General features: G+C 52.9%; 2 protein-coding genes and 2 non-coding genes across 4 annotated transcripts in view; all 4 read left to right on the plus strand.

Annotated features, from left to right (window-relative positions):
* Positions 1–401: 401 nt before the first annotated feature.
* Positions 402–9,092, plus strand: ARL5C (ADP ribosylation factor like GTPase 5C). Its single transcript, XM_040245508.1, has 6 exons — positions 402–2,540; positions 3,164–3,224; positions 4,754–4,901; positions 5,758–5,841; positions 6,388–6,539; positions 8,508–9,092. The coding sequence occupies exons 1-6, from the start codon at positions 2,495–2,497 to the stop codon at positions 8,554–8,556; spliced, it is 540 nt and encodes a 179-aa protein (XP_040101442.1). The 5' UTR covers positions 402–2,494; the 3' UTR covers positions 8,557–9,092.
* Positions 9,093–10,141: 1,049 nt separating this feature from the next.
* TRNAC-GCA lies at positions 10,142–10,213 on the plus strand. The gene has a single exon. It is a non-coding gene; the product is annotated as a tRNA-Cys (tRNA).
* Positions 10,214–10,892: 679 nt separating this feature from the next.
* Positions 10,893–10,964, plus strand: TRNAC-GCA. Its single transcript has one exon. It is a non-coding gene; the product is annotated as a tRNA-Cys (tRNA).
* A 1,851-nt stretch (positions 10,965–12,815) lies between these two features.
* PLXDC1 (plexin domain containing 1) overlaps positions 12,816–20,952 on the plus strand; it is a 63,566-nt gene continuing 55,429 nt past the window's right edge. The window contains exons 1-2 of the mRNA XM_040245509.1: positions 12,816–12,976; positions 20,551–20,729. Of these exons, the coding sequence (XP_040101443.1) occupies positions 12,901–12,976; positions 20,551–20,729 (255 nt within the window). The 5' untranslated portion in view covers positions 12,816–12,900. The remainder of the gene's footprint in view (positions 12,977–20,550; positions 20,730–20,952) is intronic.

Here is a 20,952-nt window from a genome sequence, read left to right on the forward strand (position 1 = left end):
TGTGACCACCAGGACCTGGGAGCAGGGCAGAAGATGGGTTGGTTTCCAGCTCAGTAACCTCAAGAAAAATCTCATCTCAGCCCCAGTAATCACATCAGCAGACAAGTGTGCCTTGCTACTACTGCTGCTGAGTCACTTCAGTTGTGTCTGACTCTGTGCGACCCCACAGACGGCAGCCCACCAGGCTCCCCCGTCCCTGAGATTCTCCAGGCAAGAATAGCTCCCCTCTAAATCAGGTCTTTCCCCCACTTTCTCTTTTTTAGTTTTTTTGTTGTTGTTGCATATATTTGTCTCCCTAACTAGATGGCAAGCTTCATAAGACCCGGACAGGCCTGTTTTGTCTGCTTGGCATGTTTCTAATTCCTGACTCACATTTGTCAAATGAATGAATAAATGAATGAGTCCCCCCTGAAGAGCCTACCTCTGGGCCTCACAGCAGAGGCAGCTCATGTCTGTTTACTGAACGTGCTCCAGTGAGCAGAAACAGTCACTTTCAATTCTGCAATTGATGGTGGGGGCAGGGTGCACTAAGAGGTTCCTTCCCTCTTCCCACCCTCCAACCCCCCCAGGAAACAGATGGTAAAAATGCTTTAAATATTGCTGCTTCCCCTAGCACATTTCTGAGCCTCCACCCTACCCCACCCCAGCGCAACCCAGCCCATTTTTAACTAGCGCAGAAATGGAATCAGCCTAGATGGGTTCTGGTAGTCAATTCTCCTTGCATCTAACTCTGGGCACCACTCTGGGTGGGATGAAAATTCTGTATTTAGTGAACTTTTCCCTCTTCTCTCCACAAGCTACCCAGCCTTCTTCAGTCCTCTTCAACTTCTGTTCATACTCCTTTTTTAATACTCCAAACACAATTTCTCAGGCTGTAACTTAGCTTATAGCCCTTCAGTCCAAAAGCAACACATCCCCACTGTGCACCAGGCTCTGGGCTGATGGGGAGTAGGTGGTGGGGAATACACAGGTGAGAGAGACATAACCCAGCCCTCTAGGACTCACAGTTGATTGGAGAAAGCAGACAGACCAGTCATCATCTCAGTGTAGAAAGGAAGCCCCATTTGACTGGAGAACCAGGCCAGGGCTTGGGAAGTAGGTGGCTTATGTAGTGGGCACTTGAAGGGATTTAGGAACCCACCTTTCTGAGAAGGTGAAAGGCGCTCAGATGGAGGAAACGCAGAAGCAAAATCATAGCTGGGCATGTGTGGGCAAGAACCATGGATGCAGAGCATGGGGGATAACCCGCAAAGGCAGGTGGGACGTTGTTCTTGGGGGTTCTTCAATGTCAGGTGAGGAGATGGATCTGAATCCAGTGGGCAACAGGGAGCCATGGAAGGTTTATGAGCTGTGGAGTAACAGACTCTGAGCTGTGCTTGAGAAAGGTTAATAGGGCTGTGAGGCAGATGCTCTAGGTAAAGGGAAGGCAGGGAGACCAGTTAAAAAGTTGTTCTCTTGGGGGAGAGGAGCACTGATGGGCTGTAGGTGGGCAGTGGCAGTGGGCTGGAGGAAGCTGAGTCTCTTGTGTGGTGATGGGTCTCTCTTAACTGCCCCCTCCACCTGATGTTGGTTTGCTTTCTTCACATCTCCTTTTGTCTTCTGGTTTCCCCCAGTTTATGCAAAGAAGGAAATTCACACACAAACAACAACAAGCAGTTTCCCCCTTCCTCTGTCTCCTCCAGCCTGGTTCTCTCTTGGCCTGGGCTCTCCTTCGCTGGGTCTCAGGATCCTGGACCCCTTTGTAGGGTCTTTTCCTGGCTGAAGGCTCTCTCTTTGCTCCATCCCTATCTTCAGATGCCCACTCTTGGGAATCAGAAAGCTATGTTCAAGCAGGTGGTTTGCCAGCAAATCATGGGAGCAGCACTGCTTTACTCCTAAGAGTTGTTCATCACCAAGGAGCCTGCAGAACGAGAGGACACCCAGCCCTCCCTAAGGAAGCTCACCCAAAGGAGGCCTAAAGGCCCACACTGATGACACAGCTGGAGACCTGTTGAGGGGTGGAACATTCTCCCAGCTCAGAGGGGATCCATGAGCCCTCTCTGCTCACACAGCTAGTAGGTACAGAAGGTGGGTAGCTTAGGGTTTTGCTTGTTTTGAGTACCCCAGACACGGTACTTGGAGAAGCGAGAGCTGGCATCTAGTGTGGGCCCCTGTGCTAGGTCTCCTGATTTGCAGGGGAGACTAGCCCACCCAGAGAACTCAGGGGTTTCCTCAGGGTAAGGGGGAAGATGTAAATTCTGGACCCCGTTTTCCTTGCACCTCCAGGGCTCTGGACAGGTAGCTCATTGTCCCTGTGAGGTCCATGGTGCCCTCTTGGGGCCAGCGTCCCAGGGGATTCCCAGGTCCCTTAGGGGACAGACTGGCGCGGCTTCGGAGACCTCATAGGCAAAGCTTGTGAGAGCCTTTCCCAGGGGGCGGGGCTCCAAGCACCTGGGCTCGACCTGGGCCCCCGAAGAGCCCCCGAGTCTTAGCCCCGTCTGACTCGGGACGTGCCATGGGACAACTGATGGCCAAGCTGATGAGTATCTTCGGGGAACGGGGTAAGAGGCACATAAGTCATCCAAGTGACCACTTTGACCCAGCTCCCACCTGCTACCCGCCCCCTCTCCTCCCCCTCAACCTGTGGGGTGGTCTGGGAAGATGCGATGGGGCATCTCAGGCTCAAAGAATCCTGCGTGGGGGCTGCTCGGAAGTCTCCCCTGCCCCATCCCCGCCCACTCCTCGTCGGTGGCGCGCTTCGGTGCATTCCCGGGCGCCCGGCCCGGCGAGCCTCCTTCCTCGGGCTAAACGCCGTCGCCGGTTTCCTACGGTCGTGACTTCACGCTCAGCTCTTTCTTCAGACCCCTTCTCTTAACAAGAAGCCCTGAGCTCCCCGGACCTTTTGCACAATCATTTTTCTGGAAATGTGGAGAGGGGACAGTAGGGCTCAGCTCTCATTTCCGCTGTCCCGAGGTGGCTCAGGGGTCCCGTCCCGGTGGGAAAGAAACCTGTCCTGTTAGTTTCTTGTGGGGGGAGGGGGCGCGGGAGCAGAAGTAGTACCGTGGGCCGAGGTCCCCCAGCCTGCCGGGAACACTTGTCTCCTTCCTGGGAGGCCTGGTGGGGCACACAATCCCTTGGTCATCGGGTTTGGCCCTGACCTTGCCCTTCCCCCGGATGCCTCCAGAGCACAAGGTTATCATCGTGGGACTGGACAATGCAGGGAAGACCACCATTCTCTACCAGTTGTAAGTGACTCTCGGATACGGAGGGGGCTGGCCTTCCTACTAGACTGACAGGCATTTGGACCAATCACCGGAGCCCTTTCTTGGGTCTCTTGTAGCCGGGAGAACAAACAGGCGGAAGGCTAGTGTGACCTTCCTGGTACAGGGGCCCCTCAGTTCAGTGGCTTCTCGGTCAGGCATTCGAATCCTGCTCGGTATGAGCAACCCACTGCTCCCCGCCATCTACCCGCGGTCCCTGCCAAAGCCGGTTGTGAGCTTAAAGCTGTCCAAACCTGACCGATGATCTCCTGCTTCGCTCCCCCTAGCGGAAAAGGCAATGGCACCCCACTCCAGTATTCTTACTTGGAAAATCCCACGGATGGAGGAGCCTGGTGGGCTGCAGTCCATGGGATCGCGAAGTCGGACACGACTGAGCAACTTCACTTTCACTTTTCACTCTCATGCACTGGAGAAGGAAATGGCAACACTCCGGTGTTCTTGCCTGGAGAATCCCAGGGACAGAAGAGCCTGGTGGGCTGCCATCTCTGGGGTCGCACAGAGTCGGACACGACTGAAGCGACTTAGCAGCAGCAGCAGCAGCGTCAGATCTCTGTTAACTCCGGCACTCCAGCCTTGTGTCTTCATTTTTCTCCCCCTTTCAGTCCCTTGTCAGACTGGCGAAGGAAATGGCAACCTACTCCAGTATTCTTGCCTGGAAAATCCCATGGACGGAAGAGCCTGGTAGGCTACAGTCCATGGGGTCGCAAAGAGTCGGACACGACTGAACGACTTCACTCACTCACTTTCAGACCCAACAGGGAGGGCCGGCTTTGGGTCTGGCTGGACTCTGTAGGTCCCGGTCTAGCAGAGCCTGGCACGTGTGCATTTCCCGATGTTCACTCTCTGGATCCCATCCCTCCTGTTTGGAACTTCCTGAGTATTTACTCAGGAATATTCTCCCTGAAAAAATATAATTTTTCCTGAAGAAAAGAGAAGTTAGAAGAAAAGAGAAATTCAAACAACATGAGCATATATATGTACAGTATAGTAAAGTTCCCTCTCATCCCTAACTCCCTGTTTTACGTCCCACGTTTTCCAGAGGTATTTCCTACATATAAAAACATGTGTTTTTTTTTCTAACTCACTTTAAACAAAGCCCCTCTCTGAAGGCCCTCACTTATGTCTGTCTCCTTTTTTTCAATCCCTTGCTGCTCGAACTGCGGTCCACAGACTGGCAGTACTGACATCAGCTGGAAGCTTGTCAGAGATGCAAAATGTTGGGCCCCAGTCCAGACCCTCCGGATCAGAATCTGCCATTTAGCAAGACTCAGCTGCATATTAAAGTTGGGGGAGACTGTTCTAATGAGTCTCCCCTCTCTGGGGTCCAAGTCAAGCAGGACTTGATCTCACTCCTGTCTGCATTCCCTCATCCCCAGCAGAGACTGTCAGCCTGGGCTGAGTTGCTCTGAGTTCGATTCAGCCTGACTTAACGTGGGGGCCAGAGCTGACAGTGGGCTGGGCTGAATGGTTGGTGACCTCTCCTACCTCCCTAGCCTGACAAATCAGGTGGTCCATACATGTCCCACCATCGGTAGCAACGTGGAGGAGATTGTTCTGCAAAAGACCCACTTCCTCATGTGGGACATAGGAGGACGGGAGTCTCTGCGCTCCACCTGGAACACATACTACTACAACACTGAGGTGAGGAGGTGGCCTGGGCTGGGGGGGCTGTGTGATATTAGCCAGCCACTTAACCTCTCTGAGCCTTGGTTCCCCCACTGTGAGATGGAAACTGCAATAATGACCTCTCTGGGACTTCCCTAGTGGTCCAGTGTTTAAGAACTCTGTGCTTCTGTTGCAGTGGGTATGGGTTTGATCCCTGGTTGGGGAACTAAGAGCCCACATGCCGTGCAACTTGACCAAAGAATTAAAAAAAAAAAAGATCTTATGAGTTGTGAAAATTAAAAAATTAAACAAGAGCTGATTCAGATGTGTTGAATACTTAATGCAGCACAATGCCTGTTAAAATTTTTGAATACTTCCTGGCAGCTTTTTTTGCTTGCTGGCAGCTTTCTGTTTGATGCATCGGATGGGGTAAGCTCTTTGTCTCTGGGGGCCTTACTTTCTCACTCTGGCAGCAACAGAATCCAGTGGTTTCATTCCTGGAGTGAGAGCTGATTTCAAGCTCCAGCGCTACCACTCTTAGGCTGTATGGCTGAGGGCAAGATACGCCACATCACGTCACCGACCTTCAATCTCCTAGTTTGTAAATGGGGATAGTAACAGTTCCAGTTCCACAAGGTTGTGGTGAGACCCAAGTGGAGTTACAATGCCCAGGACTTGGCATAACCTCTGGCACACAATCAGAAGTTGTGCTCTGTCCACCCTGGGTCCGGATAAAAAGGGAATTCAAATGGGACTAGGGCAGTTAGGTCTTGAGACTGGACAGTTTGTTTTCTGTGGGGCTCACATCAAGGCAGAGTAAAGTGGGAAGAGACACATTCATGGGATGAATGAATGTGTGTATCATCACTCACAACTTCCCTCTGCTGGCCAGTTCATCATCCTTGTGATTGACAGCACAGACCGGGATCGGCTGCTGACCACTCGAGAGGAGCTGTATAAGATGCTGGCCCATGAGGTAAGCTCCCTGCAGTTGGGACCCAGGGCACTAGCTACTAGCTGTGACCTCATTCTACTCACACAGCTTCTTGAGTATCATTACTGATGCCCCAGTCTCTCAGCACCTCTATCCTAGCAGCTTGGGCAGGGCAAGATTATTCCAGATGAAGGGCAATAACGCCTTCAGCGCAACTGATCACAGAATTCAGAGTTGCAAGTGCCAGTCCTGACCTCACTTGGCACTCACTGTGGTGAGACCCCACACGAGTTACTGCACTTCTCTAATTCTCAATTTCCCCAAGTACAATATAAGTGGGGAAAGGTCATCAATTCCTACCTCCTGGGATCACTGTAAGGATTCTATGAGCTGGTTGGGAGGCATTCTATGAACTGTTGGTGTCGTTTCATGTGGTTGTTACTGTTGGGCAGGGCCTCCATACTTGCCCCACCTGGGCATGGGGCTGTCTTGCTGGGAAAGCAACAGAGCTAGAGAGGGCTCATGGGGCAGTGAGAAGGGAGGCTGGGTCCTGGCAGGCTGACTGGGGCTGGGTTCCTCTCTCCACAGGCTCTACGAGATGCTTCCATCCTCATCTTTGCCAATAAGCAGGACATGAGGGACTCCATGACCATCGTGGAGATCTCCCAGTTCCTCACCCTTAGTGCCATCAAAGACCACCCGTGGCACATACAGGGCTGCTGTGCCCTCACCGGGGAAGGGTTAGTGGCTGTCCTACCTGGACCTTCAGGGCCTGTCCCAACCAGCTGAGCATCAGAAACTTCTCTCGTCTCTCTCCTGTCAGAATCTGACTCATAGCATCCCTTAGCATCTGGGTCAAGACAGCTGAACAGCTACCCACAGTTACGATCCTGGGGGTAAGCAGTGAGCGAGACAGTGTCTCTGTTCTCCAGGGGCTTGTTCTACTGGGGAGAGACGTGACGCTCCGGTCAAACACAAACATTTTCAGTACTGAGAAATGCTACGAGGAAAGTGAAATTGAATGACAGGAATGTGTTTGCTAGAGCTCTGGTGGTTAGGGGCCTTGTCTACTAGGAGGTGACTTCTAAACTGAGACCTGAGTGAGGAGACAACCATGGGAAGACCTGCGGGACAAGCCTTCCAGGCAGAAATCACTGACTCTGGGCTTGAGTTTCCTTATCTGTAAAGAAAGCTGTTTCCTTCCAGTGTTTCTGTAGAGAATAAATGATATCATTCAATTAACATTCACTGGGAACCTACAGTTGTTCCTCCATATCCATGGATTTCACATCCTCAGATTTAACCAAATGTAGATTGGAAATATTCAGAAAAAAAAAAAAAAAGCCAGACAATTCCAAAAAGTGAAAATTGAATTTATCGTGTGCTAGCAATGATTTACATAGCATTTATATTTACCACTTTTTATATATCATTTACAATATATCAGGTATTATAAGTAATCTAGAGTTGATTTAAAGTACTGATTTAAATCAGTGACTAGGTTATATGCAAATATACGCCACTTTATACAAGGGGCTTGAATGTCTGAGAATTTTGATGTCTGCAGGGGTCCTGGAACCCTGGAACTCCATGGATACAGAGAAACAACTATACTTTGTGCCAGGTACTGTTCTAGGCACCTGAGAAAAATTAGTGAACAAAACAGAAAGAAATCCCTGCCCTCACGGAGCTTACTTTCCAGGAGGGGAGAAAGAGACACTGAACAATAAAAATAAGAAAAATGTACAGTAAGTTAAAAAGTGGTAAGTGTGAAGGGGAAACATCATCAATAGGAAAGGGAAGTTGGATGTATGTTGGGGAGAACGTTGCAATTTTAGATAATGTGTCCAGGGAGGGGCTGCTGAGAAGAGAGCTGGTAATTAAACATCTGAGGATGTGAAGGAGCTAGGTCATGGTCACACAGAAGGGGCCTTAAATCAGGCCTGGAGAATCCCCTGTCCTCTTCCCTCTCAAGTGGAGTCACAGTGGGTTAGGGGCTTGGATGCCCAGTTGAAGAAGGGGAGAATTTAGGCAGCCCAGCGCAAGGAACCACATATTTCTGGCCATATCCTTCTAACTCCTGGGTCAAGAGGAGCCCCCCACCCCCGTCTCCAACCCATATTCAGTTCAATTCAATCAGCATTTCCTAAGTAACCCTCATGTGCCATGCATTGTGCCAAGTGATACAGACATGACCGAGACCCCTTTCTTGCTTGGAGTTGCTCACAGTCTAATGAAAGAACTTGCTTATGGAGCCTCTTCCCAGGCTTTTGAAGCCACCCTGGCACTGACCCAATGATGGAGTGGGTGGAAAGGTGGTATTGGAGGCTTGCCCAAAGACATTGCTAAGGTGGGTCTCCAGGCCTCTTTGTCCAAGAAGCCCTCCCTGACTCCCAAACATCCAGAGGTCTCTGTACATCTCCTTTCTAAACGTTATCACAGTATGTAGTTATACAATTATTTGTTTGACCATCTGTTTAATATCTATCTCCTCTGCTAGACTGCAAGCCCTAGAGGGCATGTCTATTTTTTCACCAGTAACCCCTAGCATAATACCCATTGCACAGTTCATTTATGTTTGTTACCTGAATGCAAAACTGGATATAAATTTGGGCGTTCCAGCAGTCAGCTCTGGGCGGGGCTGGGGGTTGGGAATGCCATCAGCCTCATGGGATATGCTTATCCTCGTCCGTTCTTTCCTTCCTCAGGCTGCCTGCCGGGCTGCAGTGGATGCAGTCTCAGGCCACTGCCAAATGATGTCCCAGCCTGAGGCCAACCAGAAACTTGGAGGGTTTTGCATGGACTATGTGGGTAGAAAACCCAAGTGACTATTTATTATTTTTCTATGACGCTCTAGTGACCAGGGGTATCTATGGATGGTGAGATTCCCACTGTCCACCCAACCCCCACACTGAGGAGCTAGATGGAACACCCTGAGTTGCTGCAGGCAGGACAGCAGAAAAAGCTGCCCTTCACTCCATGGAAGCAGGCATCCTTCTTAAAGACACCAGGAAAGCTGTTGGGGATCAGGAAGTGGAGCCCCCTCCCTTAGTCCTCAACCTCTCTGTAGGAAAAATGGAGGGCAGAGTAAGAGACCCCTGGAATTGTTCTTTATTTCCTAGACCTCTACCCCAACCCCTTAACCCCCACTCCAGCTTTCCGGCCCCTTAGCCATCTTTGTCCCGTACGCTTCGGTCAAAGGAGATTCCAGAAAGGTGAAGGGGCTGGCTCAGGAGAAGGAAAGGAAGAAAGTGAAGTCACCTCCATGGACTAGCCTACCAGGCTCCTCCCTCCACGGGATTCTCCAGACAAGAGTACTGGAGTGGGTTGCCATTTCCTTCTCCAGGGGATCTTCCTGACCCAGGGATCGAACCCAGTCCTTCCGTATTCCAGGCAGACACTTTAACCCTTGAACCACCAGGGAAGGAGGACACAGCCAAAACCTGAAAAGGGAGAGGGTGGAGGACCGGACCTTCCAGCCAGAGACAGTTCCTCACACTGCAGGGGGTTCCACCCCTTCCTCACCTTACCGTTCCCTCTGAGATGCTGGGTCTGACCACAGCTTTTGAGCTTTAAGCTACCCCTTCACTCCCAGTGTCCTTCCAGTGTGAATCCCACTCCTCCCAATATCCCAGATTCCTACAGCATTTGTTTATCTTGTCTTTTTGTAGTGATTTTTTTCCCACACTGTAGTAGGAATTTTATGAAGGTATAATAAATGCCATTGAAAACTGCTCACCTTTTATTGCTGCCTGCTCCTTTGGCTCCACCTCAAAACTGACTTTCAGTTTCATACAAAGTTCTCTGGCAGGGGAAATCCACCAAGGAAATGGAAAGGGGCTGCCTCAAGGGCCCTGGGCTCTATAGCCCTCTGCCAGGTGACTAACACCAGGTTTGTCAGCACTCAGAGCTCTAGGCTCTGCCTGGGCCTAGGGGAAGGAGGGGAGTAGGGGACTTTAGGGGTTGTAAAAGCCCAGGAGTCCTATCAAAGTAGAGCTGAAAACAGGATGGAAACCCAGGCTGCCTGTCCTGTACAGGGAGCAGTGCTATTACCCCCCAGAAAACCTGGGATGGTCCTGAGGTCAGTGGGTATGTTCTCTTCGCAAGTCAGGAAGTGCACAACGCTGTGAGTCTGGACACAGAAACAGTGGGCTCAAGATTTCTTAACCCGGTGGTTTCCATAAAGAGTGATGAGGGGGAAGAACTTAGGAAGTCTAAATGTCTCCATTCAGATGCCGTCTTCCTTCCATTAGGTTAGCTACAAAGAACACAACAGGTAAAAATTAATAATTCCCTTATTCCGTAGAAATTCACCCTAGCTGGCAAAGCTCCCCATTACCACGGGGGTATAGCTCAGTGGTAGAGCATTTGACTGCAGATCAAGAGGTCCCCGGTTCAAATCCGGGTGCCCCCTCTACGGCCTAGTTTGTTTTTTCTTCCCCGGCTTCTTAGTCCTGCAGTGCTCCTCCTGAAGTTCCCTTACAGGCTAAAAGGGAAGGGTCCTTCAACATTGCGGACCTCTTTTGCCGGCGATCAGGGTGGAGCCCCAGGTCCTGCCAAGCCACGCCCTCAGCCTCTTGGGGGCTGTACAAAGGCCCTCGCTCCTGATGGTAAGGTGGAGGCGTGAGCGCCCGCACGCAGATCTACGTGTCCCGTGATCTCAGCTGCCCGGGATCTCAGTCTGTTGGAAGACAGACTGAGTTTCTAAGGGCCGGGCTTGGGCTGGGATAGGAAGGACTGGAGGTGTCTGTGAGCGTGTAGGAGAGAGATGGGCGCCAAGAGAAACGCTAGGGGCGCTCTAGCAAGGCAGGAAAGGCGGACCCAGGCCCAAAGGAAGGTCCAGGAAGTGAGAAATCTAGGGGAAGTGAGGGGCTTCACCTCCCGCAGTCCCAAATTGCTTTTTCTTACATCATTAGAATTCTTTAGTTCAGAGTTTCAGGAAACAAACTCTGCATTCAGATAAGTAGTCTCTCGAGATTTATAGTCTCTCTGTCTCTTGAAAATACTGGATTCCACTTCCGTTTGAGGACGCAGTCACAGCGCCTGCGCTGGAGTACCACTAAGAAGTCATCCGCAGGCGGGAAACCAGCAGAGGGGGTATAGCTCAGTGGTAGAGCATTTGACTGCAGATCAAGAGGTCCCCGGTTCAAATCCGGGTGCCCCCTAGTATACTTTTTTAAGGATCCAAATTCGGATTTTCCCAGCCACCACTTTTCTTACAACTTTCTACTTCCACGATTTTGTATTGACATTTATTTCACCACTTCTATTTTGGGCAAGATGAGGAACGGCGAGACAGCAAAACAAATTTAGAGCAGAGGTTCTCAAAATGTGTTACTGAGAACAGCACCACCAGCTGGGAACGTGTAAGAAATATGAATTCTCGGCCTCAGAACTATGGTACTTGGGGGTGGCTCCCAGAAATCTGTGTTTTATAAGCCCTCCCCCCCCCCCAGGTGATTCTGATGTACACTCAAGTTCTAGAAGCTTACATTAAAAAAAAATTTGACACGTCATTTGCTTCTAATTATTTCCAAGTTGCTGTTTCAGCCTGAGTCCTTTATTAAGAGACCTTTTAAAACAGACCGCGCGCAGGGCATCCCGGACAGGGGACTGTTCAAAAAGATCATTGCCGGAGCTGAAATTCCGTCCTGGGTCCTGTCACCTTGACCTCTCGGAAGGTAGGGGCAAGGAGATGTGAACCTACCTGGCTGGAGTCGGAGATAGCGCGCCCCGCGTAGGAAAATCGAGGAAAACCGCAAAACACACGCGTTGCGGCTCGTCACGTGGCCACTAGAGGGCAGCAAGAAACAGCAGCTGGAAGCAGCAGCCTTTTTGATCCTGAGAGTTGGCAAAACCGCAATTTAAATGAGACAACAAGAAGAACTTACAGACAGGCCTAGCCTTGTCCCATTGTAAGTGATTAGGGGACGTGGGGCTAAAGGAGGTCGGTTCTGGGACCCTGGGTCCTGAGGAAGAAGGAACTGGGATTCTGAAAGATTAGTCTTTAGGGCCCCAGCCTGTATATGTCAGGGCGTCCCCTTCACCCTCATTCTCCCTCCATCCAGCGCGGGATCTCCTTGCCTTCGCACGAAGTAGGTCGAGGAGGGAAGAGGCACCTCCGGGTCCTGACCTGATTCCCTGCCATCTATTAAATCTCCTAAATTGAGGGTATTTTTATTCTGTTCTGGTAGGGTAAAAAAAAAAAAAAATCTATTCCCAGAGCTTGCTTATAAGGTGGTGGCAGTTGGGGTGAGACATTTCCTTGCTCTCCTCTGAAGATTGACTGAGTCGGGCCCTGTGGAGGTCTGGGGTCCCCAAAGAGGAGGGTGACCTCAGTTACTTTCTGGTTGTGGGAAGAAGTCCAGGTTATTTCAAAGTAGGGATGATCCAGGTCCCCTCCATCTCCATGTCTGCGGGGTGGGATAAAGTGGAGAGAAGCCATAAGAGGGCGTGGAATTCAGGCCTCTGCTGCAACGGGAGACTCCGGGGGTGGGGGTGGGCATCAGATCCCTACACAACTCTGTGGAACAGCCCAGAAAGTCGGGAAGCCTGGTGGAAATGGGTCGGGGGTGCATGGTAGGAGCCCAGGGTCTGAGGAAGGGGCGCCCACTGTCCCTTCCTGGGATCTGGCCCTTCGAGCCTTCTCTCCACCGGTTTCCCCCAGGGAGTGGAGGAGGGGAAGGCAGGCAGAAGCTAAGGTGCAGTGTAGGGGTAGCTGATGCTCTTCGCGGGTTCTCCCAGCTCGAGGGTTCCCCGCCCTGTCCCCTTCCTCCTCCCGCTACCCCCCTCCCCACGCCTGGGAAGCGGCCGCGGGAGCTCTCGGGGAGCGCTCGGGCAGGGCTGGGAGGGCTGGGGAAGACTCGGGGCGAGCTCCGGAGGCGCCGCGCCCCCCCCCGCCCCGCCCCCTCCCCGGTCCCCGCTCCGGGAGGCCGCTCGGCTCGCTCGCCGCCCGCTGGCGCTCCGCCGCTCTCGCTGCTTGCCTGCCCCGCGCTCCGCTGCCGCTCCGCCGCCCACCCTTCCGCCAGCCAGCCCGGGGGACCGCGCCGCCCGAGCCGGACCGGGACAGCTGCGGGCCGGGGGCGGGTCCTGGCCTCCACCATGCGGGCCGAGCTCTGGCTCCTCGTGCTGGTGCTCAGGGAGGCTGCCCGGGCTCTGAGCCCCCAGCCCGGAGCAGGTAGGACTGGCCAGAGTTGGTGGGGGTGGGTCAGGGTCGTGGGTCGAGGGGGCAGGTGGGCGGGCGTGGGCATGGACAGGTACCGGCAGGCTGGCGATGTCAGAGGCGCCGGGGGTCGTGTCCGAGGGAGGCCAGGAGCGCTGTGGACGGTGGCAGGTGAACAAGGACCCCTACTTTCCTAAACACACAGGGTGTGTGAGTGAGGGTGGAAGGATCAGACACCGATGCCCCGATTTCTCCTTCCCTCCTGGAAGGACACTGGAGGGACCCCAGTAGAGAGGGAATCCATAAGGCATTGGGCTCTGGCCCCAAAGGGGACGGTGGGAGAGTCACAGGGACCCCTGGCCACACTGGGTGAGGCTGAATTCTGATGAGATGCGGAGTCTGGGATGTCTCTTGCTTCAGTTTTGTTTCCTTTTTCTCTCCGCTGCCCTCACTCCCAAGCTGACCCAGTCTGGGGGCTGAGTGGCAGTAGCCAGGAGGATGGAGGAGACCCACCATCTCTCCTCCAGCAAGGGCAGTGGGGAGCTTGACGCCCTCTCCTCTCTGTTTGGTACTTGAAGAGCAGCGCTGGGCCCAGAAAGAAGCAACTTGCTGCTTCCCCACCCCCAGCCTCTAGGGTCCTCCAGTCACTCTTGCTCTACTCTGCCCTGGTGGCCCTTGGCCTTTAGCTGTTCTGGCTCTAGATTAGGAGGGTGGGGTGTCCTACCTTCCCCACAGCAGTTCTCTGCAATCATTCTCCCACCTGGAAAGTCCTTTTGGAGATCTACCTTGAGTCTCTCCTGTTATAAGGGAGAACCATTTTTCAGCAAGTAATTTTGCATTCTCCTCTTTCTTCCTTATGTATGCAGGCATTCTCTGGGGTTGAGGAGGTGGGTAATTGCAGTCAAGCCTCTTGACAGAGAGAATTGGGAAGATAGAGTTCTGTGCCTCACGGGCATAGATGTCCCCCAGGGTGGGATGGAGCAGGTGGAGGGTTTGTCCACGGGGATGCTGTAGTTGGGCTGCTGTGTCTCAGAGGTCTGTGGGCATCAGGCACAGCATCAGTGACGGCATTCTTGACTTTAATGGTCCCTGAATATAGTTGAGACAGGCCTGGGTTTCTGTTGAGAAGGAGAGTGTGGGCAGAGGGCAGCGAAAACCTAGGTGGCAAGAGGCTGCTGATGCAAAACCACCAGTTTTCAGAGAGACCACACAGAGCGTGGCCAGAGACGTGACTTCTAGTTCCAACATCTTGCTTGCTGTGTGACCTTGAGCAAGTTACTTTCCTTCTCTGGGCCTGTTTCCTCCCTTATAAAGTGAGGCTGTGGGCAAAATCTTTGTGGGATTATAGGATTATGAGAGTTTTTTTTCTTTTTTATGACTGTCTCTCCTTTTCAGATTTGTTATGATGTGTATGAGGTAATTGCAAAACACCAAAAATTAAGTCAATATAAAAAGGAATGCGTTGGAGGCCAGTTTTTGAGATCTTTTGCAAACCCATCCTGATGGGATCTTCTGAACTCTGGATATGACTGGGTTGATGAGGGATGGCTCTGAACCTGCCTGAGATGGGAATTCACGGAAAGGGGTGGGGAAGAGGGCACTGGAAGGAGACAAGGATGGGCAATGCCAGGGCCAGAGCCAGGCCGGGCTGAGGGCTGCCTTTCAGAGGTGTTGGAAGAGGAGATACCCTGGGGGGCCAAAGAGGGGGCAGGCAGAGATTCGAGTCACAACTCTCAGTAGAGGATGCCCTGTCTCAGCTTTGGCAGATTCAGCCAGGAGAAAAGAACTTTTCTCTGCAGCAGCGAGACTGGTGAGACTGAAGGAAGCCAGCGGGGGCGCTGCTGACTCTCAGTATCCAGCTTTTTTTTCACAACGACCAGACTGGGTTTGAGCGGGCCCTGTTTGGAGGCAGGGGTTGTCTTCTAGGGAGAACAGATGTGGGGGTGGCACCCTCTGGGAGAGGGCTGCTCCGATTGGTGGTGGAGCCCTGGTGACAGGTGAGAGGGCAGTGGGGAGCTGGACCTGAGGGGTGGGTGCTGCCATCCAGCCCCAAGGCTCCAAGTCCACTGTGCTGTGCCGGGAGAGGGGATGCGGGTGGGGGGTGGAAAGGGGCGGGGCTGGGGAGGAGCTGAGATCTCCCCTCCCTCTTGATGAACTGGCCTTGAAACTGCATCTATCATTAAAACAGGAGCAGGAGAAAGATGGATGAGTGACCCAAAGATACAGTCAGCTGGTGAGGGAGACCAACAGAGGCTGACAGGCAGATAGACAGGTGGGGAGACCGGAAGATACTAGGGTACATGGTGGGAGCTGGGGGCACCCTGGGTCTGGGCTGAGTGAAACTGGAAGTGCCTACAGCAGAGACAGAAGGAAAAGGCCACTGGAGGCGGCATCCTGTCCTGGGAGCTAGCAGATCAGGCCCAACTCCAACCCTGGGTTACCCTGGCCGCTTTATCCTTTTTCTGCCCCTTGGATTCTCCATCCATAAAATGAAGTTTGGACCAGATTGCCTCTAGGGGCCCTTGTAGCCTTGACTCTGCTTCCAGCCTTCTCCTTGCTCACCAGGAAGGGATCTTCAAACAAATGGAGACTGAAATCCAATCTCCGCCCAGTGGCCATTGGACAGCCTCTCCCCACCCCCACCTCTGCTCACACTCCCCAAACACTCAGGCTGCTGTCCCCTGGGATCTCCAGGTAACTGGCTTCTCTTCATCCGGGTCTCAGTCAGCTCAAGAGCCACCTCTGAGAGAGGCTCCCTAAGGGCCCTGTGCAGAGCAGAAACAACCCCAACCCTTCCGTCCTTCTGTTTCCTCCACAGTCCTCAGCATCTCACATTGTCTTACTGGCTGAATTATTCATCTTGTGTGTGTCTTTCCCGACTAGAATCTTCATGGGCACAGGGCTTGGGTCGACCTGTTCGCTGTTTTTGCCCCAGCACTCACACAGTGCCTGGCACATAGTGTGTGCATGCCAAGTCGCTTCAGAGTCTTTGTGACCCTATGGGCCTTGGTTCGCCAGGCTCCTCTGTCCATGGGATTCTTCAGGCAAGAATACTGGAGTGGGTTGCCATGCCCTCCTCCAGGACATCTTCCCAACGCAGGGATTGAATGTGCATCTCTTACGTCTCCTGCATTGGCAGGCGAGTTCTTTACCACTCTTGCCACCTGGGAAGCCCGCCTTGAACACAGGGCTCAATAAATGTGTATTGAGTGAGTGAATGAATTGGAGGGGCTCACAGATCCCATTTGAGAGAAACTCAGAGAGGCAAATTCCTCTTTTCTCCTCTCCTCCCCTCTTTTCTTCTGAGCCACTGGCCATCCCTCCCTGCCCCTTCCTCATGCCTCCCTCTCGCTCCCCAGATCAGGGTCCTCAGTGAGTCTCTGCCTGCCTGCAGGAGGGAAGAGAGTGCGGTTGGCAGCTTTGTCACTGAGAGGCAGGATTTCAATTCAGGGTCTGGAGCCTTCCCCAAAGCCCTTGGAAAATTGGTCCTCATATGAAACCCAGGAAAGGCAGGAGGACCCTGCAGGATGCTGTGTGTACAGTGTTTTGTTAAAGACTCACAATGACTTGCCAAGTGTAGGTTTTATCATTTCGGTTTTCTAGAGGAGGAAACAGAGCTTGTGCAATTTGTCCAATGTAGTAGTCAGTAAGCGATAGATTCAAGGTTCAATCTCAAGCTTATTTGATTCCAAACTTGTGTTTTTATTGCTGTGATAACAAGGAGGGTTTCTGGGGAGGCTGTGCCCCAAGAGAAGGGTCTTCTAAGCCCTGTGGGTCTCAGGAGTTCTGAGAATTTAAACATGCCTGCCTTCCTTCCTTCCTTCCTTCCATCCATCACCTGTGTGTGCTTGACCAGCATCTACTCTATGTCAAGCACCTAGAGCTTGTGGTTGCCCAGATACCAGTGATTTGTCAGGATCAGGGCTGGGGCTATGCACATAGCATTTGGGGTGAGGCACAGAAATGTCAGAGAAGGTGCTGGGAAGAAGTGACATCTCGTGAGACTTGAAGGATGAGCAAGAGCTCGTCAGCTCCATTTATTTATGGAGCAGAATGCTCTAGGCTGAGAAAACTGCCTGTGTGAAGTCCCATGGCCAGAGAGAGTGGGGCTGAGTCCTGGAAAGGGCTGGGGGACTGAAGAAGCCAGCAGAGATCTGATCACGAAGAGGCACTGCTGAGTGGGAGAGCTGAGCTGTCAGCTGAAGGGTTGTGGCAAGAGGGGAGCACAGGAGGGGTGGGATGGAGTTTTTCCTCTGGACAGGATGCTCCGGCAGGTGTGTGGGAGACTGGCCCAAGGGCATGAACGATAGAGGCTGAAGTCATCACCAGGAAAGAGGTGATGGTGGCCACAACCAAGTGGTGGCCGTGGGGCTGGAATGGCATGCTTGGGTGACGGGTGGGATGAAGGTGGCTTGGCTCAGGCACTGGGATGGTGTGACTAGGCCTCCTGAAGTCAGCCCATTGCTTCTTGCCCTGGAGCAGGGCAGCGGCACCAGAAGAGGGTTGGGGCATGGCCACTGGGTTGCCCCTCTGCATTCCAAGGGGTACAGTCTGCCCGGGAACCTCCCAGGTTCGGGCCAGCAGCACCTGTGCATCCTGCCCTGGGGCTGCCCTGCACCTTAGAGAACGGCCTGGCGTGTGGGTCACCTGGTGTACTGTGGTGTGAGCAAACCTGCCCTTGCTGTGCCTGACTGCAAACCCGGTCATGGACTGGTCACGTGACATGGGTTTCCCAGTTTGTAAAATGGGTCTACAACAGCACCCCTCTCATGAGGCGATTGTGGAGATTAAATGAGTCAGTGGGTTTAAAACCCTGGGAATAGTGCCAGGACAGGGTAAGCGTTTTCTAGAAGTGAGCTATTATTGTTATTACCCCTCACAGTGCGAACACTACACTTGTTCGATACTTGGGGTCGTGGGTGGTGGAATGGATGAATACATGGCTAGCAGTGCTCTGGCAGCTTCTTGCCATCACTCACAGGCAGGTCCCCTCACATGCAGAGGCAGGGGATGGGTGCTGGGAGGAAGGCAGAGCAGGCAGTAGCTGGGGCTTGGAGCCCACAGGAGGAGGACCCAGGCCTTCAGGCAAGTGTGTGTGTGTGCACATAGGCCCTTACATACGCACGTGCAAAGCCAGCGTGCTGGCTCCTTCTGCAAGCTGAGGGAGTGATGTCCCATCCTAGTCAACTGGGTGTCGGGGAGACAGTCGTGGTGGGGGCTGGGAGGGCAAGATTCAGGGTTAGGTCAGGGTGGGGCAGGTTGCTCGGTGACCTCCTTCTCTGTCCCTTGGCCCTTCTCCTTTCTGGATACTTGATCTCTGGTCCTGGCCCCGAGTCTTCCGACTTATAAAATCGTATTTTTGCTTCTTACTGTATGCTCATGGTGGCCTGTACCATAGGCACACTTGTCATTCCCATTTTCTACTTCTACTTAGACGGGTAGACTGGTGGGTCCAAGGCCACACAGCCTGTGGCTGTCAGGTGTGCCGTCCCTGGCCGCACTCCTGGTGGGGCCCTCTCACCAGGTCTCGGGCCGCACCGTCCAGGCTCCTTCTGTCTCGGATGCAGGACTATGATGCCTGCAGATCCCTTGCATCCCTTTCCGGGCCAGCTCAGCTCCTCTGCTTGTTCTGCACAAGCTCCTTTCCTGTTCTGGCTCCTGCCCAGGCCTGAGGGCTGCTTGCAGGAGGACCCAGGCAGCCCAGCACAAATAGTTCTGACTCCAGAGACAGCTGTGGGCCCCACCCGAGAGGGGCAAGACAGCCCTGCCTTGGGGTCTGAGCCACAGGCAGGCTGCCTTCCCATTATTGGGTTCAGGTCCGCCTCAGCCAGTGGGCATCTTGGGGCAGGGGTCTGGAGACCACCCTTTCCCCATCTTCTCCAGAGCATCTGGTTGCAATTAGGGGCAGGGGAGTGAAAGGGGGCCGGCAAGGATCCAGCAGGCGCCAGCAGCCAAGAATGACTTAATTGGATAAAATGTCTAATGACAAACCAGAGCCCCACAGCAAAGAGTCCTGGCCCTAGCCCCAGGCCTGGTCCTGGCCAAGCCTTTTCTCAACCTCCGTCCTTGCTGGCTCCCAAGTTACCTCCAGTATCCTATTCTCAGTTGTGCAGTGATTGAGCACCCACTGTTTGCTAGGTACCAGGATGCACATTTATGGTAGGTGGCAGAGTCCTAGGGGAACCCAAGTCTACCAGGGAGACGGGCACATAGTTGGACCACTGGCGGGTGCTGCAGGAGAGAAGGCTACCCCAGGAGCTCTGGGGACCAGGTGGGGCAGGGCATCTGACACAGGCCTGAAACTGATGGAGGTCACAGGGAATGTCAGCTCCTCCCAGCTGGTGCATATACACGTCCATAATAGGTGTGGCAATTGCAGAAACAGGATAAGACACATCTTTGTGGGCATCCATAACTCTGTTTCTGAAATGGAAAAGCATGATTTCTGTGTCATTTGGAATACATTTAATGACCAAGAGGGAACTGGAGAGAATATTGGGTCGAGGAACGGCTGCTAGATGGCCTGGGTGCAGCCACTCTTCAATCCTGTGCTCACTGCAGACATTGCCAATTGATCATGACCATCTTTCCTGCTAAACACAAATGGAGCCTCAGAATTCTTGCCAATTAGAGCATTCCTGATTCTCACTAATCCATTGGAGGTGGCTTTTGAGATGAAACCCATTTGTTATCCTCAATGAATTTGTAAAGCTCCTTGTTTCATGGGGAAAGTGACTTGCTCAAGGTAATGATAAGAGTAAACAGTGCTCCCCACTATAGAGACATCTTCAGTTGTCACAGCCTGGGAGGAGGGGCTACTGGCATCGAGTGGGTAGAGGCCAGGAATGCTGCAAAAAAAAAAAAAAAATCCTGCAATGCATGGGACGGTCCTCCACAACAAGGAATTATCCAGTCCAAAATGTCAGTGGTACCAAGGATGAGAAGCCCTGAACTAAAATAACTCTGCTCTCTGTCTTCTAGTCCCTGGAGTCCCTTGGAAGATGAGATTATGTGCCATTTCTGGCAGAGAAATAGGGAATTGGTTTGGAAAGTACTAGAGCGGTTGTTCTCACCCTTGTCTGCCTTGTTAGGTCCAGGGCTTTTCAAAAACTCTCCTGGGGATCATTTAAGTGTCCTCATGCACAGGCCACACCACAGACTTTAACTACATCAGAATCTCTGGGGTGGAGAACCCAGACACCAGGAATTTTTAAAGCTCCCCAGATGATTCTAGTGAGGTTGAGAATAATCAACCCTTTAGGGGCAGATCAGCCTGGGTTTGAAACTTATCTCCATCCCTGATCTGCTCTATGACCTTCTTTAACCTCTGTGAGCTGCTGATTCCTGTTCGAAAAATGGAGAGCATCAGATTTTCAGTGGAGGGCTGGAGGGAGGGCTCAAGCATTCCGTATGCAAAGTTTGTGGGGTGGAGCTTGGTGCATGCTGGGTGTCTCCTGCCCTGGTGTCAGTGTCCCCAGAGTCAATGATGGTATCAGAGGGGGTCAGGGCTTTTCAGAATAAGTGGGCTGGTCCCCCTCCCGGCCTTCACTCTGACTGCCAGGACTCAGCTTTCTGTCCCTTTCTCCCAGGTCAGGATGCAGGCCGAGGTTCTGGAGGGGCCATCCAGGGAACCGCGTGGGGCTGGAATCGGAGAGCCCGAGAGAGCCCTGGCCAGGTGTCAGAGCTGGACAGGACTCAGCTGAGCCAGGACCTGGGTGGGGGCACCCTGGCCATTGACAAACTGCCGGATAACAGGACCAGGGTGGTGGTGAGTGCTGGAGGGACACAGAGGGGGAGGGCGGTGGCGGTGGGGGGTCCCCAGGTGCCCCTTGTAAGCTTGTCAAAGCCACAAGTGTATCCTTTGGGGTCGATCCTGGAGGTCAGCGTGGAGAGAGGGCTCCCAGGGGAGGGGATGGAAGCCTGGCCCAGCCTGGGTCAGAAAATCTTAATATCTCAGAGCTTCATAGGCTGCCTACCTCCTTGTGGACTCA

This window comes from Oryx dammah, unplaced genomic scaffold (genome assembly GCF_014754425.2).
Source record: "Oryx dammah isolate SB20612 unplaced genomic scaffold, SCBI_Odam_1.1 HiC_scaffold_8, whole genome shotgun sequence".
NCBI lineage: Eukaryota > Metazoa > Chordata > Mammalia > Artiodactyla > Bovidae > Oryx > Oryx dammah.

Bases quoted from the DNA above. Each gene is read 5' to 3' on its own strand.
- ARL5C (XM_040245508.1), top strand. From the start codon at position 2,495: ATGGGACAACTGATGGCCAAGCTGATGAGTATCTTCGGGGAACGGG. The intron at 2,541-3,163 runs GTAAGAGGCACA...GGATGCCTCCAG, and splicing joins GAGTATCTTCGGGGAACGGG to AGCACAAGGTTATCATCGTG. The intron at 4,902-5,757 runs GTGAGGAGGTGG...TCTGCTGGCCAG, and splicing joins CATACTACTACAACACTGAG to TTCATCATCCTTGTGATTGA.